This window comes from Anastrepha ludens, chromosome 5 (assembly GCF_028408465.1).
Source record: "Anastrepha ludens isolate Willacy chromosome 5, idAnaLude1.1, whole genome shotgun sequence".
In the NCBI taxonomy this organism is placed as follows: Eukaryota; Metazoa; Arthropoda; class Insecta; order Diptera; family Tephritidae; genus Anastrepha; species Anastrepha ludens.
In genome coordinates this window covers 79,961,747-79,988,209 of record NC_071501.1, presented here as the reverse complement: position 1 = coordinate 79,988,209, position 26,463 = coordinate 79,961,747, and the positions used below count along the sequence as shown (strand labels likewise).

The window sequence follows — 26,463 nt, the reverse complement described above, 5'->3', positions numbered from 1 at the left end:
TCACGAAATTTACAAAATATATTTGCTTTTTCATAATTTGCTTTTCGTTATAGTGCGGGTTGGATAGACTGCTGGACTGTGCCGATAGTAGCGCTCTCTATACAGTATGTTTATCATCCAGTGCCACCGTTAGGCCCAGATCCGCAAGCTGATATAACTACGCCGGAAAAAGAAGAAATATTATTAAGTCCCATGCGCATCCCTAAAATACGGAAATCACCGGTTTCCAACTGGCAAAAGCCGGAGCAGCATAAATTCGATCCAGCAACTTTAGCGGCCGATCAAGTCACCGTCGAGCTGGAAATAGGCTCCTCGGTACTCATGTGTTACGGCAACGTATTGCGTGATTTTATAAATTTAAAAGAAAATATCTTTGGCGAAGATCAAAATTTCACCGACATGGAGCAATCAAATGTACAATTGAAGGAGAGCAATTCAACGAGCACAACAACAAACCCAAAGGATCAGTTGCTATCGAAAGAAAAAGATATGGCGACAAAGTCCATATCAGAAGTAACGGTGCCGGAGGAGAAACAAAAACCGTTCGATCCACGTTTGTATCGACCTTTGGAGGTAATCGTTTCGCTCATCATACACGATATCCAAGCGCATATTATGAAGAACTGCAACGAAAATGATCCGCCTTGTCCGGTGGTGCTAATCGAACGTTTCGGTTTTGAGATGAATAAACGCTATCACGAAACAACGCTTCAGGTGTTGGTTAGTCCGTCGTATTTGATCACTTCCGATTTGGTGGTGCGTCCTAATAGAGATAAACATATAAATCAAGGGCACTTGTTGCTCTCAGCGGTGCAGGTAAATCAAAATCAAGAAAAGCCTATGCGTACGTGTCTGAACTATGCATAAACTCTTTAATTTCTATAGGTACGTGGCCATGCAATGTTCAGCAATGAAGGCTGTGCACTTGACGAAGACACTTTAGAGTATTCTTGGTTGGTTGAAGTTCAGCTTGGAAAATTATCTGGCAAACTTACATTGCCACAGCTTTGCAATGTTGTTGTTGGCCTAGAGACTTTGGTACTGCTAGCGGTGGATCCAGAAAATTGTTTGAAATCCCCAAAAACGGTGCGTAATTGTCATCACGGCGTGCCGAGCAACCAATGCCCACACACTAAAGAGGAAAACAAATACAAATGCCCTTCAGCTGAAGATATCAAATACAAAATGACGCGTGTGTCTATAGATGCAGTAGATGTGTATTTAATTGAGAGTGGAACAGCGTTACATGCCTGGGTAAGTAATGTTAACATAAACAGAAATTTGATTAAAATTCCAATATTAATTATTGCATTTCTTAGGTTTCGCCAATCCGCTTGGCCAATTGCAATTTGCACGGCCAACGTGTTAAGTCTGGCATCTCTGGTTTGCTGCCGTCAATACTGCTACGCCTCTTCATGCATAACGGTAGTTCGTACTCAAATCTCACCAACTCTTACAATACCAACACTACTGGCAGCAATCGTTCGGGTAAAATGCGTCGTTCGGAACAGGATTCAATCAAGTCAGAGCAACAACAGTCACAACATAATATTGGCAAGCCGAAACGTAGCTCGAACTCGTTTTCACAACGACGCGATTCACGTGAAGAAAGCAATAGAAAATTGCGTGACAGTTTCTCGGAATGTAAACGCGCTTACGAGACTGAATTCTTCGAGAATTGGATTGAGGTTGGTTGTACTTCATTGGGACCGATTTTGCTGGAGGGCGCATCGGCACTGCCCATCCCTGATCATAAATTGCATATCGTGCAGCACAAGTAAGTCTTTGAGGGTATGCAAGAATAATAAAGTGAACTACTTGAAGTGTTTAGGAAGTGAGTAGTTAAAGCAAATATATTTAAAATGCAGGCAATGGCATGAATCCCAGTGTATTTCTGCCATGAAAAAGGTGCTCATAACAAAACATCTACACAACATAAATAGGAGAAGGAGCTCGGCCAAACACCCAATAAAGGGCTTAAGTGCCAATTATATAATATACTTAGTCTTGCCATAAATTCTGTGACAAATTTTACAATGCGTACGGCGCGAAAAAATTCTCTGAAAAAAGTTTCATTACTTTTGCCTTTGTTCACATTGTCTACTTATTTATTATACTCTTTTTCCTGGAGTGGGGAGTTAAGGAAAATCGCATTGCGGTAAAAGTGCAAGAGAGATTTAGGAATTGCTGAAAAAGCTTAATATTGCGAGAATGTTTGTTTACCGCACCCAAGCGTCTGAAGTGATAGAAAAAGATGTGGTATTCCTTGTCTGGTTCGAACCAGTGCAGCCAAAAATGCCGTTCAGAAAGAATTCGCAGAAATCCCCTAGAAAACAGAAAATCATGTCCAAGGAAATGAATGTATCGACCAGATCCAGTTCAAGACTAATTAGAGAGGATCTCCACTGGTCATCTTTTGACAATGCGCTTGAAGAAAATTAGGCGCGACATATGCAAACAGCTTCTTCGGTGGCACGCGGTCTTTTCACAAATGAGAAAACTTTCACTGTTGAAGAAGTTTTCAATAAGCAAAACGACAAAATCTATGCTAAAACTTGTAAAGACGCAAAAATGTTGTTCCAAGGGTTCAGCGTGTAAAGGCATGACATCTCATCATTTCGGCGAAAAAGAGGTTAAGAGCGGGGCAAAAGTGTACTAGAAGGATGCCTTAGAGGGCGTGGTGAGGCAGTTGAGCAGTACTCTCTTCAATGGAGAGCGTTGGATCTTCCAGCAAAATTCCGCTCCAGTCTATAAAGCAAAAACCACCCAGCAGTGGGTAAAAAACAATATTCCTTCGTTCATAGCCGCAAAAGATTGGACGTCTGGAAGTCCAGATCTGAATCCATTTGAACTACAGTTTGTGGTCCGAATTGGAGAACAAGACCTATCGAAGGCCTCACAGAAATTTGGAGAGTCTCAAACAGTCTTTGGTTCGAGCAGCCACGTCAATATCCATTCAAACCGTGCACCCAATCCTTTGAAGGCTTGTGTAAAATCAAATGGTGACCATTTCGAATGGAAATTAAAATTTAAAATTAAAATTAATATTTGCGTGATTAAATAAAACTAACTTCATCAAACAAAGTACAGGGTGATAAAAAATAACTGTATACAAACTTCTCTGAGCAATTAGATGAATGTAAAATTTTTTTGGCGAATGCTCTTATTTTGTGATTGTTGAGGGTGTTTTGAAGTACAAAAAAAGTATTCGTTTCTGTTCCAGCTCTTTTTAAATATTTTGTGTAACGATGTCAAGTAGTCGCTCAGCTATTACAGCCCTGAATCAGCTAGTAGCACGCAACTGCGAGATAGCACGGAAGCTTGGAATTCACACGTTCATTGGTTTCTCGTGCAATCAAACGATTTAAGGAGCTTGGTAATGAAGGTGACCGTCCTGGAAGAGGAAGATAACGAATTGTTAATACTTCCAACAACCGAAAAATCTTCAAAAAAAGAGTTCAACGAAATTCTATGGCCTCGATGAGGAAAAGCAGCATCGTGAGACAAGCATCAATCGTGAATCAATTCGCCTTATAGGGAAAAAAGAACTTGGACTTAAACTTTATAAACTACAAAAATGTCAGCTGCTCACGGATGAAAACAAGAAAGTAAGACTCCAAAGATGTCGCTCGCTCCAACGTCGTGTCGCAGGTACGGACTGGGAAAAAATCGTCTTCACGGATGAGAAGCTGTTTACCGTTGAACAAGCTCACAATCATCAAAATGACAGAAATTGGTCTACAGAAGCCCCTGGACCTTCGTCCATTGTTGAAAATCTTCAAAATCCAGCCCACAGAGCAAAAACAACCCAAGAGTGGTGCAAAGCCAATTTCCCCTATTTCATTACTTCCCAAGAATGGCCACCCTACTCACCGGATCTTAATCCGCTAGATTACAGCGTATGGTCGATTTTGGAAGCAAGGGCCTGTGCAAAACGCCACAAAACTTTGGAGTCCCTGAAGCAAGTGTTGCGTCGAGAGTGGGATCGCATAACGGTAGACGAAGTACGGCCTATAGCCCAAACTTTTTTGAAACGTTTGAGCTTGTGTATTCGAAACTGGCTGAATATAATGTTACTCAAACATTGTCTATTAAAATTTCACAATTTGTGCTACTATCTCTTCTTCTTAATTGGCGCGATAACCGCTTACGCGATTTTGGCCGAGATTAACAAAGCGCGCCAGTCGTTTCTCTCTCGTGCTAACCGGCGCCAATTGGACACACCAAGTGAAGCCAAGTCCTTCTCCACCTGATCTTTCCAACGCAGAGGAGGCCTTCCTCTTCCTCTGCTACCACCAGCTGGTACCGCATCGAATACTTTCAAAGCCGGAGCGTTTGTATCCATTCGGACGACATGACCCAGCCAACGAAGCCGCTGGATCTTTATTCGCTGCGCTATGTCTATGTCGTCGTAAAGCTCATACAGCTCATCGTTCCATCGTCTACGATATTCGCCATTGCCAACGTGCAAAGGTCCAAAAATCTTACGCAGAATCTTTCTCTCGAACACTCCAAGCGTCGCTTCATCGGATGTTGTCATCGTCCAAGCTTCTGCGCCATACGTTAGGACGGGCATGATGAGAGTCTTGTAGAGAGTTAGTTTTGTTCGTCGAGAGAGGACTTTACTGCTCAATTGCCTACTTAGTCCAAAGTAGCACTTGTTGGCAAGAGAGATTCTACGTTGGATTTCAAGGCTGACATTGTTATCGGTGTTAATGCTGGTTCCTAAATACACGAAGTCTTTTACAACCTCAAAATTATAACTGTCAACAGTGACGTGAGTGCCGATACGCGAGTGCGCCGACTGTTTGTTTGAAGACAGGAGGTACTTCGTTTTGTCCTCGTTCACCACCAGACCCATTCGCTTTGCCTCTTTATCCAGTTTGGAGAAGGCAGAACTAACAGCGCGGTTGTTAAGGCCGATGATGTCAAGGCCAGCGAGTCACCCTGTCTGAAACCTCGTTTGGTATCAAACGGCTCGGAGAGGTCCTTCCCAATTCTGACGGCGCTGCTGGTGTTGAGCAACGTCATCTTACATAGCCGTATTAGTTTTGCGGGGATACCAAATTCAGACATCGCGGCATACAGGTAACTCCTTTCCGTACTGTCGAATGCAGCTTTGAAGTCGACGAAAAGGTGGTGTGTGTCGATTCTCCTTTCATGGGTCTTTTCCAAGATTTGGCGTATTGAGAATATTTGGTCAATGGTGGACTTTCCAGGTCTGAAGCCACACTGATAAGGTCCAATCAGTTGGTTGACGGTGGGCTTCAGCCTTTCACACAATACGCTCGCTAGAACCTTATAGGCGATATTTAGAAGACTAATCCCGCGGTAATTGGCACAAATTGCAGGATCGCCCTTCTTATGGATTGGGCAGAGCACACTTAAATTCCAATCGGCAGGCATGCTTTCATCCGACCATATTTTGCATAGGAGCTGATGCATGCACCTTACCAGCTCCTCGCCGCCATGTTTGAATAGCTCAGCCGGCAGTCCGTCGGCGCCCGCGGCTTTGTTGTTTTTTAGCCGTGATATTGCTATTCTCACCTCGTCATGGTCGGGTAACGGAACGACAATTCCGTCGTCAACGATTGGGGTATCGGGATCTTCACATTCTCTATGACATGCGCAGCTGTCACCGTTTAACAGGTTCGAGAAGTGTTCCCTCCATAATTTAAGATTGCTCTGTACGTCAGTCACCAGATCGCCGTCTTTGTTCTTACAGGAAAACGCCCCGGTCTTGAAACCTTCTGTAAGCCGCCGAACTTTCTGGTAAAATTTTCGGGCGTTGTTCCTGTTGGCCAGCATCTCAAGCTCCTCGCACTCACGTATTTCGGCCTCTCGTTTCTTCTGTCGGATAATACGTCTCTCTTCCTTTTTCAGCTCTCTGTAGCGATCCCACATGGCTCGCGTTGCGCCCGATCGCAGCGTGGCTCTATAGGCGGCATCCTTTCTTTCTGCGGCAGCATGACATTCCTCGTCGTACCAATTGTTTTTTCGGGCTCGCCGGAATCCGATTTCTTCTTCGGCGGCGGTACGTAGTGAACGAGAAATGTTGCTCCATTGCTCGCGCATGCCGGTTTGTTGGGCAGTGCTCTCCGAGAGCAGGAGTGAGAGTCGAGTGGCGAATCTTCTGGCTGTCTGTTGTGATTGCAGCTTTTCGATGTCGAACATTCTTTGCGTAGGTAGATGTACGTTTTTTGCTGCACAGAGGCGGGTGCGCAGCTTGGCTGCAACAAGGTAATGATCCGAGTCGATGTTGGGCCCTCGGATCGTACGTACATCTAATACACTAGAAGCGTGTCTTCCATCTATCACAACATGATCGATCTGGTTTCGCGTTTTTCGATCAGGAGACAGCCAGGTAGCTTGGTGTATCTTTTTATGCTGGAATCTGGTGCTGCAGACTACCATGTTTCGGGCCCCGGCGAAGTCGATCAGCCTCTGTCCGTTACCGGATGTTTCGTTGTGCAGGCTGAATTTTCCGACTGTGGGACCAAAAATTCCCTCCTTGCCCACCCTGGCGTTGAAGTCGCCAAGCACGATTTTTATGTCGTGGCGGGGGCAGCGCTCATAGGAACGTTCCAAGCGCTCATAGAAGGAATCTTTGGTCGCATCGTCCTTCTCTTCCGTCGGGGCGTGGGCGCAAATTAGCGAGATGTTAAAAAATCGCGCTTTCATGCGGATTATTGCGAGACGCTCGTCCACCGGAGTGAACGACAGTACTTGGCGACGAAGTCTCTCTCCCACAACAAATCCGACACCGAATTTGCGCTCCTTTACATGGCAGCTGTAGTAGACATCGCAAGGTCCCATGGTTTTCTTACCTTGCCCCGTCCATCGCATCTCTTGGATGGCAGTGATGTCAGCCTTTACTCTCACGAGGACATCAACCAGCCGGGCAGAGGCACCTTCCCCATTAAGGGACCGGACATTCCAGGTGCATGCCCTCAAATCATATTCCTTATTTCGTTTGCAGGGGTCGTCATCAGTAAAGGCAGTTCTCATCCGAGGCTTTGTAATTCTTTTCATTGGGGGGGATTTTTAAGTGGCGGGTCCCAAACCCAACGCACAACCAGCTATCCTGGAATGCTTCGCCTTCTCACGTTAGCTCACTCCCGAACGGGTGTTCGGGAGCTACCCAGAGGATACGTGGGCTAATCCCGGCCGTTGTGAGGTGCTTGAACCATATGTAGAAGAATCGTCCTGGCCACTCCCAAGTGAATGGCGATCAGTAACTTTCCCCACTTGCGTGGACTTCTACACATGGAACCATTGCTACTATCAATGATACATTTTTTTCATTAAAAAATGTTGTATACACTTATTTTTTGTCACCCTGTATTATAATTTCATATCTATTACGGACTTCGCTTGTAACAGAACTTATGGCAGGACTAAGTATATGTATACATATTTAAAGCAAAGCAGTGACTAAGGAGGGATACAACTATTTTGCTGGCAACAAAGAATTTTACAAAAACATCTGAAATTTTTTCATATTTCGGGAAAATTTTAATTTTTTTTAACTTTATGTGTTGGAAAACTTTTGACACTATATTTGGAGCCTTAAAATCGGATCAAAATGACTAGTAATCGCATCCGTTCACATCCAAATAAGCAAAAAAAAGTCAAGCAGCTTAATTTTCCCACCTTTTATTTCAGCTTTCTGCGCGAACATGATGCCAAATACAAACGGTTATGGTTTTTGTGGAATGCAAACAGCAGCAATGCGACGCCTGCTCTACCACCATCAACTGGCACCGAAATTTCACGCTGTGGCTGCATTGGCGGTTGTGCATTCTTCGGCAGCAATCGCAATGGCTTGAAATTTTTCAAACCCTCAGCCCAAGATATACAGGACAACTACAACATAGCGCGTTATTTGTAAGTCGGCTAGTGAAATCAAAGTAAGCAAATTAAAAAGAAAAAAATACTTTCAGTATTATCAACAACAACAAGGACTACGGTTTTGGCGAGAGTATACTACATCAGGGCCAACTGGTGTTCCACACGCCACCCTACAGCTTGCATTCGGTTGCGCTGCATGATAGCGCCGATTTTAACGGTAAAGGTAAACATTACTGGCCAGCTGTGGAGTTGCGTAATGGCAGCCTTAAGAAATCAGAATTGTGCAGCAAAGATGTTGGTGGAAAACTGAAAATCGGTAATGCCATTGAAATGCCAGATATAAATGGTCGTAAATCACGCGAGAGTACAGGTTCGCCGAATACACTAGAGCGACGCAATAAACGTTATTCATACAGCACTGCTAGGTTAGTAAGAATGAGTAGTAAAAGAATTTGTGACGTTGCATTTTTTCTAACAGCCGACAAACCTCCGTTGAGGTGCCTTATGCGCGCCTTTTGGATAGTCCATCGAAGAAAGTGCTGCGGCAGGACTCTAACGAATCACAGTTGCAGGTAGCATTTCGACGCGGTTCGGATACAACTAAATCACAATCTCAAAACAATACTCTACGTGTGTCACCACCGAAAACCAGCATATCGGATTCGCGACTAACTGGGGAAGCCGATGTTGAAGACGAGCTGGAGGTAAATTGTTTCGATATTTATTATTTTATTACAGCTATGAACGTATTTTTTTTTTGTATGCACCTTTAAGATACCAGATGAGATGTCACATTCGGCGCCACATTCACATCCGCTCGAATTCGAAATTGCCGATTTACCGCTGCAAACACAGCTGTCCAATGAAACAGCCCTCACCAATGGTGGTGATCACTTGACGCGCGAAGTACAGCGCACTATTTCGCTGACATCGGAGAATCCCTCGGAGATGTTTTTCTCAGCCGAAGAGGATATATCGAATGTCATGTCGCAAGGTGGTTCCATTAAAAACCGCAACGGTTCGATAATTCTCTCTGGCAAGAAACGCTTTTCCTCAGATCTAAGGTAAACGATGTGCTTTACTGAGGCAAACTAGTTTATACCGTTTAAAATATATAAATTTCTATAAATTTTCTAGTATTGGCGCACAAAATGAGAACGCTGGCCTCACACTCTCCACCTATCGCAGCGATTTGGAGATTCACGCGCCGGAATCTAAAACATTGCCAAAGCGTCCTCAAAGCACCACTGAATTGGTATGCTTAAGATTAAGAATTGGGCGCGTTTTTACACACAAAAAAAATTCTATAATCGAACATGCCTACACCATTTTCTTACTTGATTTAGTATTGCAGCTTCCAAGCAATTTTTCTCATTATTTTCATATTAATCACAGATATACCTTCTAAGCAGTTGCAAAACTCGCTAAACAATACATTCGAAACTAAAAACTAAATCTAACTTTATTAGCTTACATATTTCCGTAAACGTTAAACTTTACTAAAAAAAAACAAAACAAAAAAAAAATACAAATTAAATTTTAATACTTCATATTTAATGTGCTAAGCACTCGTAAAAACTACCCATAATTTATATCTTTGTTATCAATTTATCAGAGAATCGATTAAGTATTTACTATGCATGTTTTTGTGTATAACTAAGCCGTAACTAAGGAACCTTAAAAACTCCCTTACATTTTTTCTATATACCTTTATATAAAAAATGTTCCACATGCAATTCTTTTCAAAATTCATCAATTTCATAGAACGAAGACGTGAGACGTATTCATGGTCTTGCCACACCAATCAGAAAACTAACAAATATTTCATCAAGACCTGAGTATCGACATTTTATTCATGATGTGAGTAGACTTAGCGCCAAATTACATCTACTATCCAACTACTACTACTTCTTGCTACCAAAGTCTTTCTATTACCAACTTGAAATTAAACAAAAATTTTTAAATTGTTATGAATACGTTGAACAACGTCTGTTAAAATTTGTTTGTAGCATATTCTTTATAGAGATTCTTTTTTTCGTTTTAGATATTCGAATTTTAATATTCTTGTTCGAATTAGATAATTCTAGGCTTTGTGTTTTATTAGCTTTGAATGAATTTTTCTACTTCAATGTTATTTATTTGCGATGTTATATTTCAAACTCAAATGCATGTACGTGAGTAAGTGTTTAATGGATTTAAGAAGCAATTTCTACGGGAAAGAAAATTTCTGTTCAGGATTTTGAATTATTACAAAGGAACTTTTATTATAGTAATTGGTTAATATATGGTAGTAATTTTGTGCTGCAATTGGCTTGTTCCCACTATTTTTATTTTAAAAATTATATTTCAACCTTTATGTAAATAGAAATTTCACGTATTTTCGTAAGGCAGTCTTATAAATTAGTACCGACTCACTTCCTCAAACTTAACTAAAAATTTAACTCCATACGCCAATAATCTTAATAGGCAATACTGTTAACTCTCTATGACTCTTATATATAGTCTAGTCTATAACTCTAGAAACTGAAACTAAAACTAAAAATCAAACTAAAAAATAACTAAACTATCTATCTAACTACTCATCCTAAACCGCAATTAGCGCACTTTGCACTTCTATAAGTCGCTGCTATTCTCTTCTGTCTCGGTTTTCATTTCCCTTAAGGGGGGAAGCTGGTCTAGAGCGCAAAAATGGGCATATTTTATGAATTTATTTTGACTCAAAGGAATCAATCGAAAATCTGTGAAATAGGTTTAATAATATAGCTTTCATGGTACAAATACAAAATTTTTCGTCTGAATTAATTTCAGAATGGCCGCTGTCCAGCAGTTCTCCTAAGGCGCCTTTTTTTCTAGTGGGTCCATTGCCGAAGACGTAAACTCCTTAATTTTTGTCCTGGATCAAAAAATAAAATTTTTTTAGTTTCTATATAACAACAGAAAGAGACGTACGTAGGATTTTTTCGATATTTTGTTTTTTCGCGAAATGGTGCACGTTTGAACAAAAAGTTACAATTTTCACTATAAAGAACCACATAAAATTGTTGATTAAAAAAAAAACTATGTAATATAAATAAAAAATCCTACGTACGTCTCCGGAGAAAGGTATTTCGAATGTATTGTCAAAATTTCGTAAGAATCGGTAAAGATTTGTTCGAGTTATGTCTTCGGCCAGTTTAAAAAAAGTGATTTCGAGAAAAACGCGTTTAAAGTTGTAAGTAGCGTTCGGGGCATACCTGCGAGGCACTGCCGTCGAATGAAAAATTTGGGCATTTAGACATTTTTGCTGGCATCCCTCATTTGGTATATTATTTCTAAGACCCTAAAGCACCTTTTAAGACAAAAAAAAATTTTTCGATTTTTTCAAAATTCTAGACCAGCTTCCCCCCTTAAATCATTTGGATTCCTTGATGGCTCTGCTTAGCACAGTCCTGGAATATTTACTTACATTTATTACTCTTCTTAATTTATGGAGATTTTAGCTCTGCCTTTGTTACCGGAAACGATTAGGATTTACATCCGGCCAACGTTTGCCATTCAGTAGTGTTTCCCCAAAGTGGAGAAAATGGAACATTGATAATGTTTTACAGTTTTACAACAACAATCACTGTAGATATTTGTTATAGTTGGGCCTAGTCTGTTTATGGTAAACATTTTAAGGTACGCCCGCAGATGGAAATCAAGATTTAATTTACATGGCAGCTGAAGTGGAGTTGGTGTTATTTTTTTAGATCGATTGGCTTTTTAAGATTCTACAATATATTTTTGGAATTGCAACTGAACTAACCTATCAATTAAAATACATCCGTTATATTACAAGAAAAACACTAGGAAATTAGTTCTTATATTACACTGCGTTACAAAAACGAACTTTTTTTCTGTCCTATGAACCAAATATACTTTTTCGGAAAGGGGGAAAAAATAAAAATACACGTGTATCGGCGATTTTCATGTACACGTCAGAATTTTGTTTTTTTATGTATAAAATAAAGAGCTCGTAGTCGGCCTGTGTGAAAAACTTTGGATAAATTTTTAACCCTTTTTCCGTGATCCAATCGCGCTGAATTTCTGCAGGCAGACTCGTGGAAATGTTTTTATTATGTAAAATTAAAAAAAAACAAATTTTATCAATTCTCAGATTTTCTTGGAATTTCTAAAAAAAAAATTTTTTTTCAAAATTTTCGGCATAACTTGAAGGGACTCCAAATTTTTAAACAACTATATATATATAATTGGCGCGTACACTTTTTTTTGGGTGTTTGGCCGAGCTCCTCCTCGTATTTGTGGTGTGCGCCTTGATGTTCTTCCACAAATTAACCTTTAATTTATTGTTTCATACAACACACTCTGTGACGTTTGTGTGTTTGTTACAGTTCCGGAAGTGCATGGAAAGGCACAGTTGTCGTTATTGAGCAGTTTCTGCGCAACAAATGAGTTGACAATTATAAAAATATTGTTGCAGAAATGATTTCGGCATATGGCGAAATGGGCATATTAATGTCGCTAAAGATCCATTTCCTTCACAATCATTTAGAAGCTTGTAGCGATGAACATGGCGAAAGGTTCCATCAGGACATTGCGGCTATTGAAAAGCGCTTTAAAGGACAAGACATTGCGCATATGCTTGGCGAATACTGTTGGTCTATTTGTCGCGATACTGACACAAATGCTTACAAACGCAAAAATAAAAGGCCTAAGTTTCTTTAAAAGCATTAAAATTTTTAATGTAACAATTTTTAATTTTAATGTAATAAAATTAATAAAAAAATTCGGGGTTTTATATCTCTATTGTAATGCGGAGTGAAATACCTTTCTTTTGATACCCACATCGGCATATCTCATGGAATTTTTTTTTTAATTTCGAACAGGTGGCAACCCTGTGAAACATTGTCAGTGGCAACACCTAGGTGAAAAGTCTAGAAATGTGATACACTATCTGTGTGCCCAATTTCATTCAAATCCGTTAAGTTAATCCTGAGATCGTGTGGCTGTACAGATATGCATACAAGAATTGCTCGCTTAAAGTTATAAAATACAATACAAAAAAAAAAATTGTGACGTGTACATGAAAATCGCCGATACACGTGTATTTTTTTTTTCATCCCCTTTCCGAAAAAGTATATTTGGTTCATAGGACAGAATGTGTGTAACGCGGTGTTATATAATATAACGGTATTTCACAACAGTTTAGCTGAATGGAGTTATATGTAGTTAGCTACAGTCTGTGCCAGAAAAAAGGAATCCCGATTATTCATGAAGTATATATGAAGTATGAAGGTATATATTATATTTAAAATTTTTTTACATAAAAGTATGTACAAAATTACGAGTCGCAATTACTCAATAAGCCGTGTAGGCGTCAGCGTTGTCGAGTATAGCTTGACATCTTCTCGGCCTACTTTGAACCAGCTTTTCTGCGTAGCTCGTCGACAAACAGGACTAAATTTTGCGAACTTGATGCACGAGTTGCTTTAAATCATGGACTGGACTTCCGGCAAGATGCGTTTTCATAATCCCTCACACATTTTCAATGGGGTTGGCGTCTTCCCAGTCCATTACTATGTCACCATTTTCTTGTTTCTCAATGTATTTTTCTGAGAGCAGTGATTTTGATGATGTGGAACGGTAGGATATGTTCGCATGCTTCAGTCGACGTTCGATGGTGTTGATACTCACATCGATTCCCTTTTTAGCTTAAGAACTGATTGTGCTTGGCGTAGTCACAAAGAAGGATCCCGCTTAAAAAGTTGGATGATCACTTTATCCTGCTTTCATGTCGTCACTCGCTTCAAGCTGCGCTCGGAAGAGTCATCAACATTTTTGTACCCCTTATACCGCTGACATCACAACAAACTTTTTTAATTTTTTAATCACTTTTGCAGACGCGGCGTAAGATAATTTCATCCCTTTCGAATGAGTGCATAAAAATACCGCCTCAAAACGCTTCGCTTCGCGTACTTCTCACTCATTTTTGTTTGGTTGCGTTTACGGGAAAGTTTCGAACGACACTAAACTGAGTTAGCACTGGCGTCGTAGCCCTTGAGAGGGACTATTATGCAGCAAAAAGCAGAACGAAATATATCTTAGAGTTACAAGAAAAAAACCGGTTCTTTTCTTCTGACACAGACTGTATATATGTATATTAAAATGTTTAAAACAACGAAAGCAATCGATTTACCCACATTTTTCTGTCTGTTTTTCCATCTGCCGCCCACGGGACCCGGACCGATTTCAAAAATCGAGTTTTTTTTATAAATAAAGCATAATTTTTTCCAAAAATCTTCTCAAATAGTAGTAGAGATAAATAGAGTAGAGAAGAGTTAAATCTTAAAAAGTCTGCATAAAAATGTTATTGAAACAATTAAATTTGTATGCTATTTTTTATCTGTGTTGTTTTGTTTTCTGAAGATAGGCTGAAGAAAAATCTGAAGAAATCAGCCAAATCTGGACCAATTTAGACTTCTTAGTATCATTTAAAAGATATTTTCTCACCTTCTTCATTTCTAGGAAAACTAACATTTTCAATAAGGAAAATTGTCTTGTAATTGTTATTTGGGTGCGTTCAATGTAAGGGGGAAAAATTATAAAAAATCAAAAAAAAAAAAAAAAAAAAAACCGGGTAATCATCTGTGTTGCCTCTACAACTATTCTTTTCTAGAGATGTTCTTGTTGTACCAGCATAAACATTCCCTATACATGGACGGAGAATGCTGCTGAAGTGACAATCCTTGGCCGGATATAAGTCCTGGTCGTTCCGGTAACGTAGAACCGACTGTCATGGGAACGCCAGTTTTTAGAGATCGTCAGTTTCGACTATTTTTCTTTTTTTGGTAACGTTCCTATATGTATATAATAGATGTTATATGTCAAGGAACAAAATTAAAAATACTGAAAGGGATTTTTCAGCAACTTCAAACTAACACTTTATTATACTAAAATTTATTAAGCTATAAAACCGCATACCAAAATTTTTTCTAAATTTCTCTAATTAAAAACTGTCGTATTTTAGTGGAAGTTTTTGTGAACTTTTTTTATTTTTATAAAATATTTGAAACCTGGGTTTAAAAAATAATGAGCATTAAAAAAATTAATATAGTCAATATTGGTCAAAATGTTGATGTGCTATGGTTTGTCGCGGACTGTTTATTATACAGTGCCGGAAAAAAAGTTCGCCGTACTCTTTTGCTTCTAAAGTATTTTTGCAAGTCAATTAAAAAAAATAGTCCAAACAAAAAACTTTTTTTTTTCGAAATTGACTTAAAAATTTATTTGTTTTTAATTTTTAATTTTTTTAATAGATTTTTTTTTAATTTTTATTTTATTTAATTTTTTTTTTGTATTTTTTTTTAATAACACTACTGGAACAATTTTTAAATAGTTTTTTCTTAGCAAAAGTGAAATGGATTTTTTCTAGCTACAATTCACTAACATTAGGGTAGTACGTTAACGGTACCCGGTGGTCTAGAGCACGAAACTTTCACCTATTTTCACGATTTTTTTTTGCCATTAAAAATTTAAAAAACGATGTTTCAACTTTTCGGGCTTATTAGTACGTTTATTGAGCATACAAAGAAATTTTTACTTTTGAAACAATATTTATTATAAAAATGCCGCTGAAGACGACCCTCTCGAAAAGTCGAACCCGGACGGCGTAGATGATTTCGAGACTTCTACTCATCTGAAACACAAAATACAAGAAGATTCTTAATCAGAAAGAGTGCAGTTATGGTCGGAACTAGAACAAATCGGAAAAATGAAAAATTGACAAAATGGCGCACTTTTGAAAAAAAGGTCGTAAAATCGATTTTTTTTTTCACTAGTTTTTTATTTAAAAAAATAAAAAATTATTTAAATAAAATTATGATTCTAGTTCCGACATGTTGTGAACAACATATCCAAATTTCAAGTAATTCGGTTGAATAGTTTTTTTGTTTTCATCCCCGCCGTGCCGAAAAAAGTCGTTTCGAGATAAATGAGTTTAAAATTTGAGTTACAGGAGCACGCGGACCGCTCTCTACCTAGTTAATGGACCGTGGAAGTTATAATATTGGGAATTTCTGCAGGAAAATTTTACAGTATATTCCTAAGATACTATACTTTCGAAATATTGAAAAAACAAAAAATCGATTTTTTTGAAATTTCTAGACCAGCGGGTCCCCTTAAGGTGGTATGAATTGAGTTACGGTGGGTATTAGAACGGGGTACTTAAGGCCAATGAACTTTGAAATGAACAAAAAATTGTCTTCTTATTCAAAATTCGATATTTCATACCTCTAAATGCCGATGATTTAATGAATAATGTAGAAAGGTTACCCCTAGGTTCGGCAAACAAAATTGTATTTTTTCGAAATTGGCTTGTAAAGTTATTTTAGACCCAGAACTTCTTTCTTGTAAGGCTAGACAGTTTACTGTAACTAATATACATATAACCTCAAATTACTTACTTCAAAATAGCGCCACTATACCCTCAATTTGTTGGCATAATATTTTATTTAGGGAAAATATTTTATTCGTTTAGTCTTGGGATGTTGGTAGATCAAGAAACGATTTTTTGGTCACATATTTAGGTGCTTCTTGGGTCAAGTATACAACTTACATATATCAGCATGCAATACAATTTAAAGTAGCGTTTTTCGTTTACCTTTTCGCTAGAATTTATTCAGCTTTCTTTGGAAACTCAGCGCTTGGCTTTCGCATATGCATTTGTTTGATACTTATAAGTATTTTTAATTTTTGAATTTTTTATTTTATTTTATTATATTTGCTTCTACATTTACTTCGCTACAAATTCTGCTGCTTTAGCTTTGAATGCTCCTTTCTTTGCTTACTATACTAGCGCAAAATTAGTCTGTCGCCAGTTAACTCACAACACAGTAGCTTTCTAGCACAATAATTGATTTTTTCTAAAGAAATGTAATCCTTTTTTGTTTTTCAAATTTCCTTTCTCCAGGTTGATTCTCGTGGCTCCTCCTCGGGCACACCTTCGCTATCGTCAAACTCTTTCATCTCGGCCATGTCGTCACAGGAAGACGTTGCACTTGTCAATCTGCATCAGCAAGTGAATCGGCCCATCATCGATTCACCACTACTGATGGCAAGCTATCTAAATCATTTGTCACAAGTGAAATGCTTCAATTGGACCGCTTGCGCCTTTCCATCAGGGCCAGACGTTTTCTCCACGCCCATGTTTCACGAGAACGAAGATGGCGGTCTAACCTATATTGGTAGCAAAATGGTGCCACATTTTGATTTGTACGCTTGTTGGCGTGAAATCAAAGTGGTGCCACGTTATGAGAATACAACGGGCAGCAATAGTTCGGCCACATTTATGGGTGGCCCAAAGTCGCATCCGTGGGATCCCAGTGTGCTATTGAAAGAAGAAGAGAGCGACAAAACGACAAATGGTTTCGACGATGGCGAATTTATGAGTTTACAGGCGGAAGGTGCAGCCTGTACATCGGTGGTGGCGCGCTTGAAGGGACAGGTGAATGTCTTCCTCACACCATTGATGCTGGAAGGATTGCAGCGGTAAGTAAAGGAAACGTTTATTGATATATACAATCTGTATAATAGAAGTGTGAGCGCCATAACCTAGAAACCATTTGGTCAATTCGATTCTATGGGCTTATAATATTTATCATATGCAAATTATTTAATCAACTGTATAGTCACCACCATTAGCTGTAATGGATTTACATACATCTTCGAGTCATTCTTCTTCTTGATTGGCACGATAATCGCTTACGCGATTTTGACCGAGTTCAACACAGCACGCCAGTCTTTCCTTCTCGTGCTTTGCTGTTGTAGCAGCATAAACATTCCCCATTCTTACATACGGGGAATGCTGCTGGAGTGGCAATCCTTGACCGGATATAAATCCGGGTCGTTTCGGTAACGTAAAACCGACTGCTCGTGCTAACCGGTGCCAGTTGGAAACACCAAGTGAAGTCAAGCCTTTCTCCACCTGTTCTTTCTTTACAGAGGGGGCCTTCCTCCTCAGCTACCACCAGTTGGTACCGCATCGAATACTTTCAGAGCCGGAGCGTTCATATTCATTCGGACGACATAACCCAGCCAACGTAGTCGCTGGATCTATGTCTATGTATATGTCGTCGTAAAGCTCATCGTTCCATCGCCTGCGATACTCGCCGTTGCTAACGTGCAAAAGGCCAAAAATCTTTCTCTCAAACACTCTAAGGGACTCCTCTTCGGATGTTGCTATCGTCCACGCTTCTGCGCCATACGTTAGGACGGGCATGATGAGAGCCTTGTAGAGTGTTAGTTTTGTTCGTCGAGACTTGCTACTTAGTTGCCTACTTAGTCCAAAGCAGCACTTGTTGGCAAGAGAGATTCTACGTTGGATTCCAGGCTGACATTGTTATCGGTGCTAATGCTGGTTCCTAAATAAACGAAGTCTTTTACAACCTCGAAATCATACTCTGCCAACAGTGACGTGGGTGCCGATACGCGAGTGCGCCGACTGTTTTTTTTTTGTTTTTTGATGTTAGAAGGTACTTCGTTTCGTCCTCGTTCAGCACCAGAACCATTCGTTTTACTTCTTTATCCAGTTTCGAAAAGGCAGAACTAACGGTGAGTCATACTTTGTGTTAATTTCTGCGCAAGTTATGGAGGAAATCGGCTCCAAATCAGCCGAATTTGTCTTGCTTACTGTTTGACCATCCATATTTCGTTTTCCTTAACGGTTGCTCAAACATTTTCAGTAGGGTTAGCATCAGGCGACTGTGAAAGCCGTTCCAACATTTCAATCCCATTCCATTTTGCTGTTTCTACCCTACGCAACTTCAACTTCCATGCTTCGGATCGTTGTCTTCTTGGAAAATCCAACGTTGGCCAGTTCTTCCAAACTTTTTCGCAGCTGACCGTAACATGGCAATCCTTTTTGGTAAATTGTATTCATCAAAACTGCATTCAAATTGGCGGTAAACACAAATAAACGGCCAAATCCTTTTTCGGAGAATCAGCCCCAAATATGAACCTTAACTGGGTGCTTAACAGTTCGTTGAAGTTGTCAATTATCAGCAGTACACCAGCACCGACGCACACAACTATTCGCCTAAAAAGAAGATTCGTCCGTGATTGCCGGTCACGCTTTTTTTAGACAGACTGTATATGTGTATATATATGCAATTTTATTAAAGTCATAAAATATAATTTAGAGACTATTGTAAATATTTATGTATAAATGTATTTAATCTCTTGGGTCTCGTGTGTGTGTGTGAGTGGGTACTCAATTGCGTTTTACGCGTATGTGCTCCTTTTTTTCGCCGCCCTCCTCATTATTTTGCTCTTGATCACGCGGAAAAGAGTTCTCCAACTGACGTATGTATTCGGCATCCACCGTAGCCTACTAATGCACAAAATAGAGTTGAGACCGCATAATATACAAAAGACCCGAACACCCCAAAATTAATGTCTTGCCTGTTTTATTTCATGTCCATTTTCGCGTTTTGTGCGTTGATTCTCTGTTTGCTCCATGAAGGGTAATAAATTTTGTCGTGGTATCTTGAAATGCATCAAATTGCGCGTATCTCTTTGTGGTTCATCGATATCGTCGTAGTAATTTTTGTTAATCTCATCATCAATGGGGTTATCATCGAAGGTGCGGTCACGTGGTGGGCCCAAGGCATAGTTTCGGCTAGCCAAGAGTACATAAATAAATTTAATATCAAATGCGTGTAACATTTCAAGGATTTTGGTTACTTTGTACCTGTCATAATCGACATAATCATAATCGGGCGCATCTGGCTTGTCTATCAGCTGACTTAACATCTTCAAATCTGCTAGCGATAGGTCGTCCAGCGCCATATCGATTTCAGCATCACTTAAACCTTTCGTTGGATCGCCTTCATCCATTTTAGGCTCTGTATCTCTTCTCTATAATTGAGAGTGAACAAGTTAATCAGGTGCCAGTGGCTACTGCTTTGAGCGCCCATACGTGATAAACGTTGAATTGCTGTGTCTGTCCTTCTTGCAAGCACATCAAACATACAAATATGCAGCAAATTGTTATTGTTTGAAGGTGAAACGACATTTCTTGCAAATTGTTTTGAAAACATCTTGACGTGTCTCATGATTTCCAACGCTTTGCGTTTAAAAATTTTCATATGAAACAGGTACAAGTATTTCATTTTAGTGATGGGAATTGAAATGAATCGGATCAGACACCGCATCACTCACATAGAAAAGGGTGCCAGCGTTGGCTAATTAGAATAAGATCAGACTGACTGGGAATAGGAGTTTTGCGCCGTATTACCTCGTTTCTCGAAATATTTTAAATGCGTTGCTTTTTGCTGGAACCACACAACAATAAACGGAGGACAAGAAGAGTCAGTGGACTATATCCCAATCCTGTGTAGATGACTGTGCAATCGCCTGTGAGAATGCCCGCGACCATTCTCAGTTTATCCTTAGGGAAGGCTATGACTTTGCTAAACCTCTTTTGATTATACGTGTTTCGTCAGGCGTAGCCCCCTAATTTGGTGCCAGTTAACCTTCCTTAGTCTTAGCTCTTCACTCCTTAGCTGCTCCTTGATGGTGTGTTGAGCAAGGAAGGGCTCAGGTTTAATTGGTAAGGAGATCGCAGCCTCCAAAATGTGTTTTTGTCATAAAAAAGGTTCTGGTAAAAAATAATCTGCCGTTCGGAGGTGAATGAAACTGTAAGTGCTTTCATTTGTGGAGCAAAATCAAGACATATACCGTACCACAAATTGGACAGAGTTAAATATATGTGAGGTTCAGTGCACTAACCAGGGCTAGTTTATTGAGGCGGCACTCCTTGGCTGGGAAAAATCCGAATAAAATCCGCTGTAGAAACGCAGCCATGGGAATGATTAAATCTATGTCGCTATGTCTGAATTTCATATTACGCAGAACTATGTAGCCGCGATCAAGGCTCTGGTGACGTCATGGTGCAGATCCAAACTAGTCAACTCCTGTAAGGAGGAGATCAAATATCTTGGGTGTGCAGGTAAAACACCTGGATTCCAGGACATAGGAACATAGAGGAAAACTAAATTGCTGATGAGCTTGCCAGGAAGGGAACTGAATTGGTCTCAGAGACCTCCTACCCGGTCAACGGCATCTCCCGGACTGTAGTTAAAGGGGAATTGCACAACTTATTTCTCAGAAAAGCGCAGAAAATATGAAGCTGCATTTCTTCATTTGCTAAAACCCTTGGGCCCCAATACAATAGACGGAGGACTCAGAAAGTCCTGGGGACTCCACGCCATTCAATTTTCAAGTTCGTAGCTGTGTTTACCGCTCGTTGGACGATGGGCACACCTTCTGGTATGGGCACACCCTCTAGGTATACCATTCAAGTAGTTGTGCAGACCTTTCAGAGAAGGTGACTGTTGAGCACTTTCCCTTTAAATGTCCGGGTTTGGCAGCTAGACGATTAAGGTCAATGGCTGCTCCTTTTTTCCACAATCTGGGGCAGTGCGCCAACCTAAATCCCATCAATCTTCTCCATTACATCAACAGCTCTGGCTGGTTATAGGCATTTGCCTGTTGCAGGTCTTTAAGCGACTACTTGGGCGTTCCAGAGTGGTACTGCAATCGCTTCACCTACCTTCTGAGATATTTTTCTCGACCATGGATATATGCCTTTTCCAGGTGAGGCGTCTAACCAAGTGAGGGGGGGGTTTCAGTAAGAGCGCTTCAACTTTTGAACTTTTTGAAAAAAAACACAAGCGGTTTGACTTTTTTAACTAATTTTTTTTTTATTATCGAGTTTGAACATATACATTTAAATATGAAATTCGATTTCTTTTGCATGACCACCGCGTGCACGTTTTACGAAGTCCAATCGTTGAACCCAATTTTCGACCACTCTTTTGCATAAATCGGCCGAAATTCCAGCAATTTCGCGATCAATATTGGCTCTGAGCTCACAAATCGTCGCCGGCTTGTTACTGTAGACCAATAACTTCACATAACCCCAAAACGGGACGGCTTGTTAAATGGACCGTAAAATGGCCGTAATGCTCTTAAAGTAGCAGCAACAGAACGATTATTTTCATAAAAAATTTGCACGATTTGCAATCGTTGCTCAAGTGTGTAGCGTTCCATGATGAAATGTATACTAATGAAGTTTACAAATGACAAGTGAAAAATAAAAAATATTGCGTCGTTCGCCCTCCCTATCGGAAAAAAGTTGAAGCGCACCTATTGAACAACCCTATATTTTTGCTCATTCACTTTAATGAGCCAGTTTCCTATTCACTGTTCCAAAAGGCGTATCCGAGCTTTGTATGTTTTTAGTCTCAAAACCTTTAATTTTAGTTTCTGCCACTTTGTGCTGTCACTTCAACTATTTACCTATTTATGTTACCTTATTTTGTGCATTTATTTTCTTTGGCACAAAACAAATTGAAATATATTTTGTTGCCATACCCCAACAGAATGGTGGAAGCCAGCATACCCACAATATCGTCACTGCATCTACTCTCGGTGGTCAATCACATACACGCCTCATGCATTGCAAAGGTGCAGAACGATAATATACTCAAGCGGGATCAAAGTTTGAGTTACTGGTCACAGGTGATTGTTAGAAATAAAGATATTTTTCTGGAAATTTTTCATGCGCTATCGCTCTTAATTTTCCAACATTTCTGCAGGTGCATTCGAATTCGAAACGTTCAACTACAGAGCGCAACTTACAAGGACCCGGCGACTCATTTCTAAGTGATGTCTATGAAGAGAGTATATCGACAAAGACGCAAGGGCTGATTGTACTACCAAAGGTTAGCATAACAATGCTGCAGTCGTCAATCATTGAAGAGGTTATCTCAGTGGCAGCGTTGGATAATGTGCAGGTAATTCCCTACTCCAATTTTTTCCCAAACAATTTTGCCGTAACTTTGGCTTTTGCAGGATCTCAGTTGCGTCTCACTTCTGACATTCTACATAGAAGGTGTGTCGACCAAATTCCATTTGGGTAAAACTACACGCGCATCCATGCACAATGTTTACATACAGCAAACTGTGCAATCGGGCAATAGCCACAAAAAGGGTGGCATTATGAAAGGTACACGCGCGCTCCTAGCGCATTTGTCCTCGCAAACGCGTCCGGACAACATACAAGGCGAGCCCATACTAATTGAAACGTCCGAAAAACAACTGGAAGAGTTGGTAATTACGCTTGATGTGGGGCGTGCGCATGCGCAGTTACGGCGGCTGAAAACCGAATCGAGCTGTGTCCAAGAATCGCCTATAATTGTTACCGCCATACCCGAACACAAAAGTAAGGTGCTCTTTGAATTGGTTAAAATGCCTGAAAGTACCGGAGGTGTTGACGGCGTAGGCTACATAATGTTCGAATGTGGCTTGGAGGGTGTGGGTGTGAAGATAGTGAAACGTTCACATTTTGAGAAATCTGAAAATACTAAAGAAGAACTAGCTGAAATTGCTGAGAGCGCCACAGAGGCGGTGGGTATTGTGCGTGGCGTTAATATAAGTGATTTGGTGGGCGGTGCAAGCGCAGATATTAGCGCAACATCAAAAGCGGAGGCAGCTTGGCGCTTGATTACCAAAAAGCCGCCAACACCTAAAACACCCAAGGAGAAGTTTCAAACTGCCTTGGAAAGTATAATTGTGCCAGAGCGCACGGAGAGTATGAGCGAAAATCGGAAATCAACTACGAAACCACAGGTCGATGAAGAACAGGAGAAGGGTAAAAATAATGGCAAAGAACCATTTGAGCAGAAGACACCAAATGTGAAGGAGACTGAGAAGAACTCCTCATGCGTAATTGAACTGAAATCGGTGTGGTTCAACTTCGCAGCGCCGCCTTGTGTGCCGATCACGCGGAAAATTGATTTAACCAGGTGAGCGCATGAAATTAAAAATGTTCTCCATAGATAAAAAAAAAAATTGTAATGCTACTTTTCAGACTCGATTGGAATCTTTTAAGTACTGCTTCACCCGCCATCACCGCCTGGATGAACCCCAGCAACCGCTTGGCCATAAAGATTGTGTCGCTGATGCGCGCTCTACACACGCGGCAAACAGCCATAGCCGCCTGCCTGATGGCAGATGCATTGGACAATGATAAAATAAAGCGCAGTCCCAAAATTAAAAAGGTTTGTGTTATGTGATGAAAACAAGAAATGTATATTTTCGTAAAAATTTAAGCATTTACAAAATAAAAAATGTATTCCACAGAGCCGCTATGCCAACAACTACACGCTGCTTTCGAAAACTTTGCAAGAGGATCCCAGTTGTCAACTTTGCTATATAATGCAGAAACTAGTGCTAGACGAGGGTGTGCAAAAAGTCGAGCAAATCTTCAAGCAAAGCGATGTGCCACATTTGAATACATTGCGACAGGTTAAGATTGGCTAAAATTATGCTAATTGGGTTTTGGTTTTTAACTAAACATATTTTAGGGTGTCATTGTGCTGAGTCGCCAGTGGAAGAACACACTTTACAATCCAATTCTATTTGAACATCAGTACAAGAATAAATTGGCACGTCCCATCAATGTGACATTTTCCTTTCCGCAACAGGAGGAAGAATGCGATGATGCTGAATGTGAAGGTGAAGCCGATATGGGTGCATATGCGGGTGTCGGCGATAATCCGGAAGAGAGTGAGAATGCTTTATTACTTGGGCAAACACAGCATCATCGAAATCATATTGGTATTTTTGATTAACCACCTCTCAACAAACACTACCGCGTTTTCCCCTCATTCTATTAAGACTTTCGAGGAGATTGCGTATACACTTTATTTTCTATAACTATATTCTTCTCTTTTTACTTTGGACTTGAAGCTACGCAGGCTTTATTTACTACCTCATTGGCTGTAAAAATATTTGAGATCAACAACAAGAATGCATTTTACAAACGCAATGTAAACTGCGTATTTCTTTGCTGTGAATATTTAATGCTTCTACGCGTTCTAAAGTTCTTTGCAAGCAATAATTGAGTACATTTCAGTTTATGGTTGAAATCTGTAGCTCTTCCCCACTCTCACTCTCTTTGAATTGTGTGAAAGTTCATCTTTGCAAGCATGCTTTTGTTTTATTTATGTTATGTTCTATGTTGTATGTATGTCCACTTTGTCTGGGTAATATTTTAGGCGCTTATTTTGTTATTTCTTTCATCATTACTTGTTTTTTATATCAAAATTCTTGTCAAGCACTCTTTCAGTTACGTAAAAATTTTGTGTTTGTCTTCACCTTGTTTGTGTGTTTTGTTTCACATCAAATTTGGGCCATCGCTGAAATGTGCTGATAATACTTTTCATATGCGCTAACTTTTTCGATCTAATACTCTGCACTTTCAAATATTTCTCAAGCTATATATCCAAAGTGTATAGTTTTGTTATATATACATGATTGTCTGACAGCGTTTACACACTTGTTTGATTTTTGGTTGGTTTTATGATTGTTTCAAGCTTTGTCACGGTACACTGTTGCACATGCCACTACCGCGATTGCAGCTCAAACAGGTGGCACTCATGTCTATAGCACAAACTATACTCAACTCGTTGGTTATTTTTGAAAGTGTGTGGATTTCTAATTTAAAGATTTATTACATTTTAGACACCTCACAGTTCGGTATGGGCTTTGCAAATGAAGCGTCGCTACATGGCGCGGCACAAAGATCAAACTCCACTTCACCAAATATACATTCAACGCGCAAAGGGTGAGCATTTTTTTAAACATTAAATTAGTACCTTTAAATTTGTTTGATTGATTATAACTGTTAATATGTTCAAAATTCATTTTATTCTCATTTTGTATATACGAACTTACATTTGTCTCCCGTTTATCCGTTTGATTGGCTTATATATTTACATATGAATTCATGTGCGCTGATTTTTATGCCATATGTGGGTTTGTCTGTTCTGTTGTGCCAATCGCTTTCACCAACGAATTTGTATACGTAAATGCATGCATTGCTTTCGCAGCAAAGCGCTTAGTAAGTGCTCGAATATTTCACATGGCAATTCATCTCGTTCTAGCATACAAATGCTGCCAATAATTTCTGGACTAGTGGAAAAGCAGGTGCCGGAATTCGGTGAGTAATTGCAAAATTTTTGATTGTGTAAAAAGTTCAGTAAGAAATTAAAAAAGAAATTAAACAAAAAAAATTGAAATTATAAATTGAAACAAAGGAAATAAAATTAAAAAAAAAAATTAAAATCAAAATTAAAATTAAAAAAAAAAGAATTAAATTAAAAGATTAAAATTAAAATTAAAAAAAAAACTTATTAAAATTATAACTTAAAAAAAAAGTTAAAAATTAAAAAAAAAAAATAGAAAATAACTAAAAAAAATTAAAAATTAAAAAATAACAAAAAAAAAATTAAAATTAAAAAAAAAAAAATTAAAATTAAAAAAAAAAATTTAAATTTAAAATTGAAAAAAAAAAAGTATAAATTGAAACAAAATTTTGTTAGTGTACTTTATTAAATTCACCATAATATTTTTATATTCCCCATAATAACGCCATCAGCGTGAAACTTCTTCGGTTACTGAGCAAATCAGTATTAAAAAAGGAAATAAATTAAAATAAAAAATTTTAAAAAAGGTAACCCTAAAATTAAAAAAGGTAAAAATTAAAAAAAAAAAATTAAAAACTAAAAA

The 26,463-nt window shown here is 39.2% G+C and overlaps 2 protein-coding genes across 8 annotated transcripts in view; one reads left to right on the top strand and one right to left on the bottom strand.

The window, feature by feature from the left end:
- LOC128864351 (bridge-like lipid transfer protein family member 1) overlaps positions 1 to 26,463 on the top strand; it is a 52,130-nt gene that overhangs the window by 6,675 nt on the left and 18,992 nt on the right. For 2 of the 7 annotated variants that reach the window (XM_054103969.1, XM_054103968.1), the window contains exons 6-23: positions 54 to 816; positions 886 to 1,254; positions 1,320 to 1,777; positions 7,666 to 7,887; positions 7,944 to 8,276; positions 8,330 to 8,555; positions 8,626 to 8,915; positions 8,989 to 9,106; positions 9,616 to 9,711; positions 16,799 to 17,376; positions 22,272 to 22,410; positions 22,488 to 22,685; positions 22,744 to 23,696; positions 23,762 to 23,951; positions 24,034 to 24,198; positions 24,258 to 24,510; positions 25,417 to 25,519; positions 25,785 to 25,894. In XM_054103969.1, coding sequence (XP_053959944.1) covers positions 54 to 816; positions 886 to 1,254; positions 1,320 to 1,777; positions 7,666 to 7,887; positions 7,944 to 8,276; positions 8,330 to 8,555; positions 8,626 to 8,915; positions 8,989 to 9,106; positions 9,616 to 9,711; positions 16,799 to 17,376; positions 22,272 to 22,410; positions 22,488 to 22,685; positions 22,744 to 23,696; positions 23,762 to 23,951; positions 24,034 to 24,198; positions 24,258 to 24,510; positions 25,417 to 25,519; positions 25,785 to 25,894 — 5,564 coding nt within the window. The remainder of the gene's footprint in view (positions 1 to 53; positions 817 to 885; positions 1,255 to 1,319; positions 1,778 to 7,665; positions 7,888 to 7,943; positions 8,277 to 8,329; positions 8,556 to 8,625; positions 8,916 to 8,988; positions 9,107 to 9,615; positions 9,712 to 16,798; positions 17,377 to 22,271; positions 22,411 to 22,487; positions 22,686 to 22,743; positions 23,697 to 23,761; positions 23,952 to 24,033; positions 24,199 to 24,257; positions 24,511 to 25,416; positions 25,520 to 25,784; positions 25,895 to 26,463) is intronic. The other 5 variants (XM_054103973.1, XM_054103972.1, XM_054103970.1 and 2 more) reach the window with 4 other exon arrangements.
- On the bottom strand, positions 19,057 to 19,913 carry LOC128864352 (uncharacterized). The gene is made up of 4 exons (XM_054103975.1): positions 19,805 to 19,913; positions 19,577 to 19,743; positions 19,288 to 19,504; positions 19,057 to 19,213 (listed from the first exon to the last, which is right to left on the bottom strand). The coding sequence occupies exons 1-4, from the start codon at positions 19,898 to 19,900 to the stop codon at positions 19,097 to 19,099; spliced, it is 597 nt and encodes a 198-aa protein (XP_053959950.1). The 5' UTR covers positions 19,901 to 19,913; the 3' UTR covers positions 19,057 to 19,096.

Bases quoted from the DNA above. Each gene is read 5' to 3' on its own strand.
- LOC128864352 (XM_054103975.1), bottom strand. From the start codon at position 19,900: ATGTCGTTTCACCTTCAAACAATAACAATTTGCTGCATATTTGTATGT. The intron at 19,505-19,576 runs GTACAAAGTAAC...ACTCTTGGCTAG, and splicing joins GATTATGTCGATTATGACAG to CCGAAACTATGCCTTGGGCC. The intron at 19,214-19,287 runs GCAAGACATTAA...GTGCATTAGTAG, and splicing joins ATGGACATGAAATAAAACAG to GCTACGGTGGATGCCGAATA.